The sequence below is a fragment of the Dipodomys spectabilis genome, unplaced genomic scaffold, assembly GCF_019054845.1.
Source record: "Dipodomys spectabilis isolate Male_0828 unplaced genomic scaffold, ASM1905484v1 ptg000342l, whole genome shotgun sequence".
NCBI lineage: Eukaryota > Metazoa > Chordata > Mammalia > Rodentia > Heteromyidae > Dipodomys > Dipodomys spectabilis.
The window spans coordinates 1,206,510-1,222,524 of NW_024871019.1; the positions used below are offsets into that span (position 1 = coordinate 1,206,510).

General features: G+C 42.1%; 1 protein-coding gene across 1 annotated transcript in view; it reads right to left on the reverse strand.

Annotated features, from left to right (window-relative positions):
- The window catches only part of Clstn2 (calsyntenin 2), a 378,995-nt gene that overhangs the window by 176,345 nt on the left and 186,635 nt on the right, over positions 1-16,015 (reverse strand). The window contains exon 4 of the mRNA XM_042665750.1: positions 1,572-1,591. Within this exon, the coding sequence (XP_042521684.1) occupies positions 1,572-1,591 (20 nt within the window). The remainder of the gene's footprint in view (positions 1-1,571; positions 1,592-16,015) is intronic.

A 16,015-nucleotide genomic window follows, 5' to 3' on the forward strand; every position in this document is an offset into this window, starting at 1 on the left:
CTCTAGATGATTATAAAACCCTAGGAGCACCGGGCACTGGTGGCTCATGTCTGTATTCCTAGCTGCTGAGGAGGCTGAGATCTGAGAATCATGGTTGGAAGCCAGACCAGGCAGAAAAGTCCCCATGGGACTCTTATCTCCAACTAACCACTGGAAAAAATAGATCCCCAACAAGAAGTGGCACTGTGGCTCAAGTGGTAGAGCTCTAGCCTTGAGCTGAAGAGCTGAGGGACAGTGCCAGGCCCAGAGTACAAGCCCCATGACTGACAAAATAATAATAGTAATAATAATAATAAATAATTAAAAAAATCCCCAACAACCCAGAAGTAGAGCTGTGGCTCAAAGTGGTAGAGTGCTAGCCTTAAGCAAAAGAGCTCAGGGACAGTACACAGGCCTTGAGTTCAAGCCCTATGACGGGAAAACAAAACAAAAACAAAACCTAGAAGTTAGAAAACACACACAAAAATGAAGTAATTGAAAGGTTTAAACATTGCCAACTGTGTGGGTTATCCAGTGTGTACACAGAGGCATACATGTGTTGTCTAAGAAGTAATTCTGTCTCACTACCACTGGCCAACTAGTTGATATTAGGAGAGCCAAGCCATGGTAAGGCTTATGTGGTCAGTTCTGTGTTTGTCAGGGCTTGTATGTCAGTGATGTAAGTACTGTAATACCTAGGCCGCACTATTAGTGATTTGTGTTCTGTAAAGGTACCAGTTCACCATGAAGTATCCAGCTGACACAGCCTACAGAGACAGACACTGACTGATTCCCACATGGGAAACCTCATTATGAAGTCAAAATCAAACAATACTAACAAGTAAAACCCAGATACAATATGATATAATGACATTTTTTCCTATTTCAGAATGTCTATTTGTCCATCTATCCATCCAGTATGTATGTATGTATGTATGTATGTATCTATCTATCTATCTATCCATCCATTCATTGACCCACCCACCTACTCACCCATTTGAAGGCTTCCAAAAGCATCCCATTACTTTCAACTTGGATGAATCATCAATACACTTTATAGAGACTTTCAAGAGCCACAAAGTTTCCTGGAATCCATAATGTATTAAAGCTACAAGTTTCTTAGAGAGTATCCAGTCAGTCTAACCCCTTGTTTTATATATGAGAAAACCAAGCCTTCAAAGAGAGCAATTGACTGTCTGTCCAAGGGGATTTCTGAGTATGATGTGAAATAGAGATAGGAACTGAGATGTTCTTCCTTTTAGGCCAGGGTTTCTCCATCTCAATGCTGTTGACATTTTCAACCAGGTAATTCTTAGGGCTAGGGACATATTTTGTGTATTATAGGTCAGCTCTTCCATCTTAATGTATTACACGCTATAGTCCCCTCCCACCAATTAAGACCACCAAGAACTGTCTCTGGACCTTGATGAATATCTTCTGAAGGGCAAAAATCACTCCCAGTGGAAGACAAGTAATTTGAACAGTGAATGATGGCAATCTATGGGGATTCTGGCTGTGCCATTTACCTGGAGATGTAATTTCAGCAAGTCACTTAATCTTTCTTAGCTGTGTTGCCTTTATATTTAAGGCACCTTCACAAGTTCAAAAGAATCTAAGTATGTGAGTAAGTCTGTTCCCCTCACCTCCCACCCCCGTATAGTGCCAGCTGGACAGAAGTCTGGGCCTAGCTATTATTTTTAGTATTTAAAAAAAATCAGATGTAATAGCCTGATACCAAAGTCCAGTCTTCCTTATCCAGCAAGCTCCTTTTCCACTCTGCAATCTACTGCAAATGCCACTGAGCAATCACTTTGTAGTGGGGAGTGCTCTGTGGGCAATGGTGAGCTGGGATTGTGGCCTCTCACATTTAGAGAAGAATAGTAGTGCTTGCAAGCCAGTCAAGGTTGTATTTGCCCATGCAGGAAAACAAACCATGTGCTGCTATTTGTTTGTTTCTGTCGTGTTTTTAAGCTTCCTTATCTTCAGCTGCAGGGTTCTGGAAAGTAAAATTCAATTAGTATTTATCATCCTTTGCCTAGCTGAGTAAGTCAACTCCATTCACTGCTGAAATTCATAACTGAAAAAATATGGAGCTGCCAAATACCTCTGAAGCTTTCAAGGTTTTGCAATGGAAAAGGTCTGGGTCTTTAGGGAAGTCATTTAAAAACTAGTAACAACAAATGAACATGTGTTTGTGATCATACTATGTTATAGAGAGTTCAATTCTAGGGTTTTCTCACTTGGGCTTCCTCACACACGAGAACGGTTCAAGTGCATCCCTGCTCCACATGTTTGACTAGCTGCAATTCCATAGGAGCAGAAGACCCAACAGGAGTCCAGAGAGATTTCTAGAACCTACCCCTGTCTTTCTCCTCTGGAAATGGTGAGTAGGACCTGTTCTATCGAGTCCCTTTTAGCAACCTTGGCTCAACAAGGTAAAAAGGTGCTGCCTTTGAAGCTGGTGTGCTTCAGCAGTGTGAGCAGAACGGGACAGACAGCGCTGTGGCAGATACATAGGAAATGGAGAACAGTGGCCAGGAGGGATGACCCAAGGAGACGGCCGAGGGGCAGGCTGCATCTGCTGTAGCTGGTAGCTTGCCACACTGGCAACTTCAAGGGAGAGGCAGAAACAAAGGAAGGACTCAGGAGTGGTCTTTGTGCAGCGGATTGAGATCTACAACCTCTTCTGGGGGCCAGGAGATGGGTATTGGCTCTGTGCCCACTCTTCCCAAAAGTCTTTCTTATTCTTCCTATTGCTCTACTTATGCCATTACTGCGCAGAAAGTGTCTTGTCCATGTTTCCACCTTAAAAATGTAGAATATTGCACTTTAATGAAGTTCACGGCTGTATTTGCCAACCCGGGCATTTCAAGAGATGCCATTTACCATAGCCCTCAGCTGGAACTTAGATAAATAATAATAATTTTTTAAAAGTTTGTAGAGGGCTTAAAAGGCCCTCTTTTCAAACCTCTGAAAGGATGGCTCATAGAAAAAAGTAATTAGTTTATATAGACTGTCAAGGTTCATGAGGGACAGCTGGCCTTTGATGCCATGTCTGTGATTACAGGCAGCTACAAGATAATAAAATCGAGCCCTGAACTCAAGCCAAGGTATTCAGCGATCTCACCCCAAGCATTCTGCCAAATAGAACAAACCGTAAATGCCTGTTTGTACTCCTGTCCTTTGATGAGGAATCTCAAATAAGTCTAAGACATTTAGGTCTTGCAATTCACAGGCCACACGCTCCTATTAAAGTAAAACCACTGACCTTACAAACTCATGTTCATTATTAATATTTGTGGTGGCCTCCGGTTCCTGGCCTATTCGATATGGCTACTCCAGTACAAACCACAGAATGGATTCTGGAGACGGGATCTGAATGGGTATTAACTTGTCTAATCTTGGCCATTAAATGTTCAATTACTGGCAGTCGGAGCTGGTTTTCAATCATCATCGATTTCGTGGGGGATGATCACCGGTTACAACATTTTAAGAGGATTTCCTCAGGGTTCTCAAATTCCTAGCTCAGTTTTCTCTGAGCTTTATTGAGCCCTGTCTTTTGTTGTAGATGATGCTCCAGACCCCTCCCCTGAGGGCATGTATGTACAGTGATGTTAATAAGTGATTTTTTTTTACTAGACCTTCTCCCCCCTGCCACTTTGGTTTCCAGGTACAGAGACAGATGAAAGTGGCTTAAGAAAATGACTTGACCTCCATGTTTTTAGGACCGAGGCAGGATAGACAAGGAGACATGAGGAGAGAGGTACAGGGGCCAGGAATTCAGAAGTGACATATGAATGAGAAGCTTGATTGATGGTGCAGAAGCTCTACTTTCCTCAAGTTTCCCACCCACTCCCTGCACTGCAATATATAATCACCAAACATCTCTCTCCCTCTGACCTTACCCACTCACTCAAATGATTATTACAGTGTGAGTACAGAACAAGTATATCTTAATGCAAGACACATATCCTGAGAGCAAAACATTTGTTAGAATGATTCTTCTGATCAAGAAAGTGCTTGTGAAGGAGAAATTATCTTCTGGCAAAAAATGTGGCTTTAAAGGAACAGCAGCTGATGAGCCCCATGAAACACACACCTATGTCACAATGACACAAACGGAGTGAACTGACCAGAGCTGTGACCTCTGGGCCCGCTGATAATGTCAACAAGAATGATCAAATGCACCAGGTATCCAGAACAAGGAAAGCCTTTACCTTCTACCCTCTTCTTCACATGACATTAGAGCAGTCTCTGAATCTCTTTTTCAGGGTTGTTGGCACCAACATGTGGATGTGTTCTTTCCTTCTGTTTTACTGACAAACATTCCCAGCCTCTCCTTCAATGTGTCCTAAAATTCTTTTCTGTGACAATACCTTGAACCTAGTACCTAAGGGCCAGGAGGAGGCGTCCTCTCACTTGGAGATTCCTCTGACCTCCCCTCTCTCTCCTGACCAAGTGCTCACAGCAGCCTCATCTGCAACCCAGTTGCTTTTCCCCCTCAGCATTCACAGGAAGCCAATCATCCTCTTTAATCTTGTCAATCCAGGTAGTAAATCATAGGTTACTATTATTTTGGCCACTAAGAATCAGGTGCCTACCCCAGGTCCAATCACAGTTGGGCAGAGAAGTTGGGTCATATGGCTTGGAATTTGGCCAACAGGAGCAGTAAATGATTTTTAAAATACCATCAACGTATTTGTGTCATATTTGTCGGTCAGTCACAGCATAGAGTCCTTCATATTCCGGTTTGGAGGTGCCTTTAATCTCTGTATTATTTTTCTAATAGAACAAAAAATACTGTATTTTTCTGACTTATCATACAAGAGACCTGACTTTGGTGTTCAAAGTTTTGCCCTATTGCCTTTCACAGAGGCTACAGAGATTCTGAGCTTGATATGGAGAGAATGGAATCGAACAGCTTTCTTCAGAGACTATGTCCCAGTGTCTGGACTGTGGGAGATTCATGGCAACTCAAGCTGCCTCTACCATACTTGAGGGAGAGCAGAGCCAAGTGATGGCAAGAGAGAGGAATGACTCATGGGAATAATATAGAACAATGGATGAGGAGCCCCACTGAGGATCAGAATCACCCTCAGAAGAAGACCACATAGCAGGGTATTAGGATTGCAAGTGGCTGGCGTACCTTCCCTTTTCCCACTGGAATGAATATTTCTTGAGATGTTCCTCCCCATGGCAATAATGGGTGGGAAGCTAACACTTCATTTCACAACTCTCTGGCCTGGTCCTGGTAAGACTTATGAAGACCTTGGGCTTCAAACTGTGACTGGTTACAACTGGGTGGGCATGAGCATGTTTTACATGAGGAAGGCACAAGAATGATTGTTGCTTACAGGGAGGCTGTCATGAAGTATTATTTTGATGATTCTAATGCCATCCTCCATATCCCCCTCGCTGACCCAGTCCACACTCACTCTGGGAGTGGCCATAGAGCTTGCTTCAGACTAGCAAGCTAGAACAAACTTGTCAAAGCTGCTCAAAAAACAGATTGTATACATCCCTGAACTTTTTGCCTTTCCACAATCCTGACCAGAACATGTTCAGGTTAGCTTGCCAAAAGAATACCTGCAAGAGAACAGCGACAACCCAGCCAGGGATACCCTAAACCCACCTGCGCTGACATCCCATGCACTGACCACCCAATGAGGGTGCCTTGAGCCTGACTCAGGTAAGCAGAGCTGCTCAATCAATGTACGGGCTACCCAGAGGGACTGGATGGCTGAGGTCTAACCTGTTCCAAAAGAATAGATATGCTCCAAAGTTTGGGTATGGCTGTTGCAGGGATAGGACTTAAGTGAGACATCCGGGTTAGACTTACTTCCTTACTACTGTGTTTCCAGGCAAACTTTATAATCTGGTTTAACCTCAGTCTCTCCTTCCATAAGATAGAGAGAATGATAGTGCCTATTTTCAGAGAGCTGTTGTGAACATTAAATGGCATGGTGGTTGTGTCTGGAAGGGAGTAAAGCTAATGGTTATCTAATCTTCATTGCTGCCTTGTGTCAGTTGTTTTGGAGGCAAGGCTGCAGGACTGAGGGGATGAGTTAGAGCTGAAATCCTGAAATCCACCTATTTCAGCACTTTGCCAGATGGAGTGCTGTGGAGTAGAGCAGGGTCCATCTGTGAGAAGGAGCACCTGTGTCCACTGTGCAGTTGTGCCGGGCTGGCTGCAGTCTTGCTGTTATTTCTCACTTCATTGCTCATTTTCATCTTGTTTGAGTCTAGGGCTGTCATTAACTCAGGGTCCCAGAAAACTGGAAATCTCTACGTTCAAAGGCTTCTCCAAAGCGATTTTCCAGTGGCAGTGCTCAAGCCTTTTTTTTTTTAAACCCTGGGGCTTTCCATCTCTTCTGTTAGGGCTGACCAATTCGCTCTGGTCTTCCAGGACCTTCCTGGATGTAGCACAGAATGTCATCTATCCCAGAGGAAAGCCATCTTTGTTCCCAGGCAAACCAGGAGAGTGCATCTTTTTCTTTAACTTTATTGATGGAGAAGAGCCCTGTGGATAGCCACTGGTAATCCTGTAAACACGATTTGGCCTGGAGCATTGTTTCCTTGTGAGCATTTCAGAACTCTGGGTTAGGGTGACTGGGGAATCCGTATGGAAGTGCCTGCCAGTTCCTTCTCTCACAGCCTATCAGCAGTCAGGACCACGGAGCCCAGCCCGGCGTGGGTGTTTGCCTGGGACTTTTGCCATCACCCCCTCCTGGTCTGATTCCCACCTGCTCTAGTTCCCCTTCCCCTGTTCTCTGGCTCTAAGCTCCTCCTCTAGGCAGCTCCTTGGGGAAAGCACTGTCTGCTTTGCTCTTTACCCCTTTCAATCCTTGAGTCTACCTCTGCTCACTGCACAGATCTAACACGGCTGCCAGCCACCCCTCTCCAGCCACATCCCCATGAAGGGGACTCTGCAGAGGATAGGCATGTCATGGAGAATGGAATCTTCCAGGCCATCGACAACTCACCAAGGTAGAGTTGCCACATAGTAAAGGCACATAAAATAATGCAAAACAAACAGAAACAAACACACACACACACACACACACACGTGACAGAGGCTATGCAGACTGACAGCTTCAGGGACTCTGGGAGCAAATTACTGGTGGAAAAGGACAGAAGATAATTTCACAAGAGGGGAGATTTGGCAGGATTTGCTAGATGAAAGAAAGACTTAGGACAAAGACCCCAAACATGCAAAGAATGTGGGCAGCTTCATATTGTCCTATCTGCACCCTAGTGAGGCATGGAGAGCTTCACACCAGGAGAAATGTGCTTTGTTATTATTGTTTGCTTTCTCTTCTCAGCAAAGCAAGGGCTTCATAGTCTCCATTCTAGAGCTCAAGGATTCTAGACCACCCTGGTAGAGCTGAGGCCCCTGGAGCTGATGGCTACCAGCAGAGACAAAAACAGAATAAGACTCATGAAGATGAATGACTGGAATAAATGTGGTGTCTCTTGTGGACAGGGTCCTGAGCAGTCCTCCACATCGAATCCCTTATCAATCACTGTCAAGGCTGAATGCTGCCAACCTGGCAGGAGAGGGAGAGAGGGAGACAGGGAGAGAGGGAGAAGGAGAGAGAGATAGAGAGAGAGAGAGAGAGAGAGAGAGAGAGAGAGAGAGAGAGAGAGAGAGAGAGAGAGAGAGAGAGAGGGAGGGAGGGAGGGAGAGGGAGAGAGAGGGAGAGAGAGCAGGAGCAGAGCCAAAGGAGTACTTTAATTTCACAGTGATGGATGCACCCTGGCTTGCTTCCCTAAGCAAGTCTCACAGAGCCATCCAGCATCTATAGAACCAGCCCCGCAGGTGTGGCCATGACAAAGACCCTGCTTCTCCTGGGAGACTCCAGCTGGACCTTCTATTCTCACCTTCTCACAGATCACCCTGGCCAGGTCTTCTGGCTAAGTGTCTCTTATTATTACCTGCTCTCCTCTCGGCCTCAACTATTTTCAGCTTTAAAGCAGCTTCTGTTTCACTCTTAGAATGCTGAAGTCACTCACTGCTGCAATTGGCAACTCCAGGATGGGAGCCAGGTCTGATAGTGAGGGTCGCTTTGTCATGGAGAGGGAGTCTGAGGGTGTAGGGACTGAGCACACCCCTGCAGGCTCAGACAGGAGTGGGAATTGTCCTCTTCATCTAATCTGAATCCCATCAGCTACCGTGAAAATAGGCAATCACACGTCACACCAATAAAAACCATTTGTGGACATATTGTCAATCTATCACTGAAAATTTTTTAAAAGACACACCTGTTTTTATTTACTGCCTAAGAACTAAACTGCAAAGTAAAACCTGATTACTCTGCTTGTTTAATGTAACTTGAGGGTAGGGATGTGAGGTCTTGGGGTTGAGGGAGGACAGGGGGAAATGATGGAAGGGGTGGCAACGATTAAGATGCACTGTACTCATATCCTGACTTCTGGAACCTCTTTGTTCCAGAAAGTACTTAATAACAACATTTTTAAAATTGGTCACATTATTGACCATAGAAGAAATTGTGTGTTTTTTTTTAAATGGAATACTATTGCAAATAACCTTAAGGATCTCCAAACAGGGGAATGGTGATGTATAGTTATTTTGGTATATTTTTAATAACTTTCTTACTTTAGAAAATGCGTATGGACACTGAAAAAGAAAAGACTCAGAACCATAAGTACTGTAAGTATCTATATGTGAATGGAAACAAGCTGATCGGGGATTTAGGAGAAATGGGTGGGTTTTAAAGGGAGTTTCACATGTACTCAGATGAACAGACATTAGTTCACATTGTTTATCTGACATTTTCTAGTTCCCAGTATTGGGAGATCTGAATAAGTAGCCTTGATGGTGGATGTCAGACATGTCTGGAAACAATTCTCTACCAAGAAAGCTAAAGCTTTGCCTATGGCTGAGGCCAGTGACTGCTCAGAGAGGGAGGACGACGCCCAGTGACACTGCTGGCTGTTGCTCTTGAAAGACCTCAAATAAACCAGCTTAGATACCAAGGGACATCTTTATATCTACTATGAGGCTGGGAGAGTGGCTCTGCTGTTACCAGTTCTGAGGGTACTAAGGGAGCTCACTCCTGGGATGGCTGTTCTATAGCATGTCACGCATGGTGTTCACTCAAAGACACCAGTCATCTGACCATAATCTTCCTGAGAACTTATTTACTTACATTTGTCTTTACAATGGAATTTTTTTAAAAAAACTCAAATGAATTTAAGAAGAATAAAGTGCCTAAAATGAATACCCAGGAATATCGGCCTCCAATAGAAAGTGACCTAAATAAAAAAATACAACAGAGCATTAACATTCAACTGAGGTACTGTACAGAGGAGGCTCTGTGATAAAGCTTTCTCCTCCCACTTTGTCAAAAAGAGAGGTTAGCAAATAGCTGAGAGGTAGAAAAGAACCGCCCAGACTGCACCTTTCTCCTTGATATGATCAGAACAATGGAAAGAGAAGTTAAAGATGGGAAACTCTGCATGAGTGGTGGCGATGCTATCTTTGGGTGTTATATGTATGTCCTCTGGCCAATGGGAGGAAACTGGACAACTGGCAGAGGAAAGAGAATGCAGCAAAACCTGGAGACGAAGTTCTCGACTGAGTGACCAGACCAGTTTACACCCACAAGGCGAACTTGAAGAGGTCACAAAATTTAATATCTTGTTTGCGAAACAGGATCGGAATAGCTGACTTTCCTTTCCCACAAGTTGAAGATTGAATGTTACTGTGTGTGTGTGTGTGTGTGTGTGTGTGTGTGTGTGTGTGTGTGTGTGTGTGTGTGTATAGCGTGGAAAATACACTCGTGTGTGTGTGTGTGTGTTTACAATAAAAGGGTGAATGGCTTGTAACAGTCTGAAAACATACCTTGAAAGAGAAAGATTCTTCCACAACGGTAAATTATGGATAGAATCTAAGGACGTGTATGCCCAACTTATGGATATCTGTTTATAGAGATACACACAGTTTTCAAAGGACTTTCTCACCCTTTATTTAACCAACTGTCCCTCTCCAGTGCCTAACCAAGTGATCAAGGCAGCAGGGCCTGATGATTCAAGTGACTACAACAAGCATTAGAACAAACTCCAGACTTTTGTTTTCTTTGTTTTTATCATCATCAGCAGCAGCAGCAGCAGCAGCAGCAGCACATATTATAATCACACCATTATAATCAACTTAAAAGGAAGTAAACACTTGTGGCTCATGGATAATAACAAGAATTACAATTGCAATGATGACGCTCATTATTATCATGGCTTTGACTATCAAAACTATGATTTATTGGGCATCTTCTGGCTGCCAGAGAGGGTTTCAGGCACCCTGCATTAATATCTTATTTAATTCTTGTATTAGTCCCAGGAGTAGGCCTTCTGATTACTGTACCCCCAAATTCCTCCCTTAGAGGGGTTTAGTAACTGTCGAGAGCCCTGCAGGGAGTCTCTCTGCATGATAAGCTTGACTATCTCGCTGGAACATCTCTCGAGGCTATTTACAGAATCTGGTCTTTGCATCCTGCCCCAAACAAAGACCAGGTAGCTGCTATTGACCACCTTTTCACATTGCCCTAAGCAAGCATCCTGCAGCTGCTACGCCCAATGAAAAAGCTTCCTTATTCTAAGCATATAAATACCCCTGTGTGAAAAATAAAATTTGGCAGCTTGATCAGAATCCTTGTCTTGCTGTCCTTCTTCGTGTCTCTTGTCCCTTCATTCCTTCTTGCTTAGGTTCACTGCCCTGGTTGAAGTCCTGCGGGTCGGGACAAGTAACCTCTCTGAGACTGTACAGCTTAATAGCCTTAATGTAAAATCATGAATATATAGTAAGTTCAGCCAGGTACAGAAAGACAAATACTGTATGATCTCACTCATCTGGAAATATAAACAAGTTGATCTTAGAGAAATAGAGAACATAGCTGTGGTTGCAAGAGGCTGAGGTGAGGAGATAGTGACCAGATGACCCATAATTATAGGTAGACATGAAGAACAACATTCAAGCTGACTTTAGTTAATAATGCTATGTTATATTCCTAAGAGCCAGAAGGCAGTAGCTTATGCCTGTAATCGTAGCTACTCAGGGGGCTGAGATCTGAGGATTATGGTTCAAAGCCAGCATGGGCAGAAAAGTCTGTGAGACTCTTATCTCCAATGAACCACTGGAAAACCAGAAATAGAGCTATGGCTCAAAGTGATAGAGTACAGCCTTGAGCACAAAAGCTCAGAACAGTGCCCGAGTCCTGAGTTCAAGCCCCATGGCTGACAAAAAACAAGAAGAAAACCCCTTGACAAAATATAAGGAGAGTAAATAGTATGTCCTCAACAAAATATGTAAAATCAATGCATTTGCTAATTAGCTATATTTAACCATTCCACATTAATTATCTATGGACTTCAAATATCATCAAAAGACAATGTTTAGCAACTGCAACTGACAATTTTAAATGTTAATTTAAAAAATGTTGGTTGGGCATCAGTGGCTCATGTCTGTCATCCTAGCTACTCAGGAGGCTGAGATCTGAAGATCACAGTTCAAAGCCAGCCATGGCAGATAAGTCCATGAGACTCTTATCTCCAATATATGAAAGATATGGAAGTATAGCTTAAGAGGTAGAGCTCTAGCCTTGAGTGAAAAAGCTAAGGCCCTAAGTTCGAGCCCCAGTACTAGCATCTCCCCAAAAAAGTTGAAAATTAAATTTTGTAAAAACCTGTGACTGTTCACAGCTTCTGCTTTCCTTCCCAACATGCGACACTATGCTGGGTTATGGAAGCAGGCCCACAGGCAGATGCTTAGCAGAACAGGAAGACAACCAGAGTAAACGAAAGCAGGAAAGAGCAGCTCTGCTGCAAACCAACACTGTAACCAACCTAATCAAACCAGGACAAATCATGTCCCAGACAATTTTCAGGGCAGCCTTTAGAGTCTCACCCAGCCTAAGAAGCCAGCCAATTATGCCCGATCATTCTCTGCTGCCTTGTCCTTACAAAAGACAAGTCCAGACTGGCCCAATGTAGACAAATGAGTACTTCTATTATCCGTGAAAGGTAATCTAATTCCCTTCAAATTTAAAAGTCTCCACAGTGTCCTAACAGGCCTCAGTGGGGCATATGTAGAAATTAATAAGTTCATGGTGTGCCCAGCTTCCTTTCATTATCATTTTTTTCCCCATGAGGTGGAGAGGATTTCATTATTACTCAAGGAATTGTCTGTATCAGATTCATTAAGAAGGTCAAGTCTACAGAGCTCAGATTCTGGGCTTGAGACTGAAGTTTTACTGTGATTTGGCTGCTCGGGTGAAACAGAGACCCCAAAGCAATGTGAGAGAGATCTATAGAAGGAAAGAAGTTCAGTGGCTATCCTCACCCATCTCAGTGCCAGTTGCTCATTCTCAGCATCCTGGAAAGTTCTACTGTTATATAGATGATGGCAGTGAAGTGACTCTAACCAGCCATGCCACCATACTGTCACTAAGTTACTACTTGTGAGTCAGACGAGGACTCACTCTAACATGTGAATAGAACTGCAAACTCATACAACTTTTCTGGAAAGTGGTTTACTCCATTTCAGGAACATGAGACTGTCTTACCAATTAGCTCCAGTTATAAACACACATCCAAAGAAATAGAATCTGAAATATAGACCTGAGCTCACCATTAAAAAAGAAACAGGTAAACTGTGTCTTGGTCAAGGAGAAAGGTAAACTACAGAATGTTCATTAAGTAGAAAAACATTTAGCCACATATCCATTTTTAGGAGAAAAATTAGTAAAATTATATAGTCATTATTTCAATATTAATTTCTTATTTATAGTATTATTCATAGAATTTAATCAGATAATATTAAGCCAATCCAACACTGTGACAGGCATCTGGTAACAGAAATTTATATTGAATAGGAGGTATGATTTCAATTTTGGGGAAAAGGTAAGAGTAGAAAAATGACAAAATATTATAGAAAAGTAGGAAAATGAAGGAAATCTAGTTAATTGTTATGAGTGGCAAGAAAATATATAAAATATTTGTGCTTCTTTCTGAGCTTTACTATGTTTTATATAATCAATGGTCATAATTTTTATTTTTCCTTCCCTCCCTCCCTCCCACCTCCTCTTCTTCCAACTTTTGTGTGACTATACTGGGGCTTGAACTCAGGGCCTCATGCTCTTGCTTAGGCTTTTCTGTTCAAGGCTGGCATCTTTATCATTTGAGCAACATCTTCACTTACTGGCCCTTTGCTAGTTAACTGGAGATAAATGTCTCTCAGTTTTGTCAGTCCAAGCTGGCTTCCAACTGTGATCCTCAGATTTCGGCCTCCTGAGTAGCTAGGGATTACAGGCATGAGTCTTTGGTTCCCCAGCTAATGGTTTTTACTTAGATAAAAATCAGTTGAGATTGCATGGTTCTAAATGATATTTTAGCAGAATCTATGTATAAGATATTTTTCCTTTAAAAAACATTGTAAAAGGATAGGGAAGAGAAGAGTAATAAGACCCAGCAAAAATGGTAGAGAGAGAATAATTTTCCAGTGCTTGTAGCTCACTTCATGGCCTAAATTGGAAATAAAGGCTCAGGGAAAGGGCTGGGAAAGTGACCCATGATGCACAAGCAGTTGATAAGGGAAGACTAAAAGCTTCAGTTGACTTGGAGAAGTGATAGAGCTGGTAGATATGAATTTTTCAATTTTATGAGAATGATAGGGATCTGAAATAAATCTTCAGTATTTTCTTTTTAAGATAAATGTTTTAAAATAAACGCCCACGGCATGGATGGATGGCTAGTGCCTGTGTCCTGTCTGAGAGCGGATCATAAATAACACTGAGAAAAATAGCTTTGGCCATTCTAAAAAAAAGCTTTTTTTAAAAACTCTTAAGAGCTCGGCAGATTATATTTTGATGCATTAAGCTAGATTTTTTTAAGGCAGCTGCAAATAACAGGTGGAGCATAGAAATTGTCTAGTTAGAAATAACTACTTAGGGCTTGGCATGAAAGCAAATCTTAGTTTCAAAACCTGTCTGAACAACTGTGGACATATCTATGGGTTAGAACACAAATTCAAATTTAAAAAGCACTTGATGGGTTCATGACCTAGGAAAGACTTTAGTGAAATCTCAGGGTGAAAATTCAAAATTGTTTCTCAGCCCTACCATGTAAATCAGGTAATCTTTCATAAATACAAACTGTCAGATAATCAGATTTGTTTGAAATATATATATATATATATATATATATAAAAATTTTTTCTCTGCAGGTCCGTATATTCCAGAGCTTGTAGCTAGCTTTACTGTAGGCATTGGTTTTCCTGCTCACTAATGGAGGAGAACAGAAGCTGCATCAGGGCTAGACATGATGAATAGTCAGGCATATTCTTTATCTCATAAAGTGATTGCTTCACTACCCTGAGATGCCTTAATGGTACTTGTTTACTTCCCATTCCTGCATCATTAAATGTCTCTGTGATGTCTGAGAGTGAGGTCAAGTATCTGATGGCAAGTTGAATGAGAGGTTGTGCTTGCAAGAAAGGCTTCTGAACCCAGCTGTGAGAGCAAGGACTGAGAGAGGCAGGAGCACACACTTGATCTAAAGAGGGAAACCAACCCAGCACCACCATGGCCCTCTGATTGTTGAGAAAAGTGCAAAAAACATACATTGGAAAAGATGATAGCCTCACCAACTAATGGTGATGTGAACAATGGTGATGTACAAGACTAAAGTGAGATCTCCTATCTCTCATTCTGCAGAGAAATCAAATAAAAATGGATCAAACACCTTCATGTAAGACAAGAAAGTCTGAAACTTCTACAGGAAAACAGAGGGAATAAACTCCAGGATACAGACATAAGAAACAACTTTCTGAATAAGTCTTCAATAGCTTAGGAAATAACAACAGGAGTTGACAAATGGGATTGCATCGAATATAAGCCTGAAAAGCTCTGCACAGCAAAGGAAACAACTGTCAGCATGAAGAGACAGCCCCACTCCAGACAGGGAGAAAATCTTTGCCAGCTATTCTTCTGAATGGGATTAATATCCATAATCTATAAAGAATTCAAAATAAATTAAGAACAAAAAAATCCAATCAAAAGGGCAAATCCTGTAAACTGTGTTCATCAGATGAACAAGTACAGATGGCCCACAAACACATTAAAAATGTTCACTCCATTAAGGAAATGCAAAGCAAAACACCTGGATTCTATCTAACTTAAGTCAGAGTAGTTATCATCAAACAAATTCCAGAGATAAAGGAGGTTGGGTGGGATTTATGTGGTGTATATGGAATGTAAATCAATGCAGCCAGTGGAAATCAGTATGGAGGTTCTTCAAACAACTAAAAATAGTAGTCTCATTTAGATCCTTGCTATACCATTCCTGGGCACATACTTGAAGAACCCAGAGTCAACACACAATAGAGATATCTGGACACTTACATTTATTGTACCATTATTCACAATAGCTAAGTTATGGACTCAACCTAGGTGCCCCTCAATACAAGAAGAAAATGTGGTATATACACAATGGTGTATTATTCAGCCATAAAGAAGAATGAAATTATGTCATTTGCAGAAAAATGGAAATCATCATGGTTAAGACAAATAAACCAGATTCTGCAGATTCTAATATCCAAGTATTACATGTTTTCTCTCTTATGTAGAATCTAGATTTTTTTTTAAAGTAAAATAAGTAAAAGGAGGCCTTTTGGGGAGGAAGGTAGCACCACTAGGAGGGCAGAGAAGGGGACAAGAGAGGAGGATGGTGAGGTAAATCTGATTGGAATACACTATATACACCCACTAAACTGTTAGGATGAAATTCATTATTCTGTACAATCAACAAAATTTAACAAGAGGGAAGCCCAGCCCGGTGTGGCTGGCATGTGCCATGTCTATAAAGGTATGCTGAGGCAGGAAGAGCACAGGAGGCCAGTCATGGCTACACAGACAGACTGTCTCAAAAAAAAAAAAAAAAGTGAGTACCTCCATGACTCACCTCTTTATTGAGATCTGACTCATCAAAGCCGATCAGTATCCCAGGTCTTATTTCGAATTGCTAA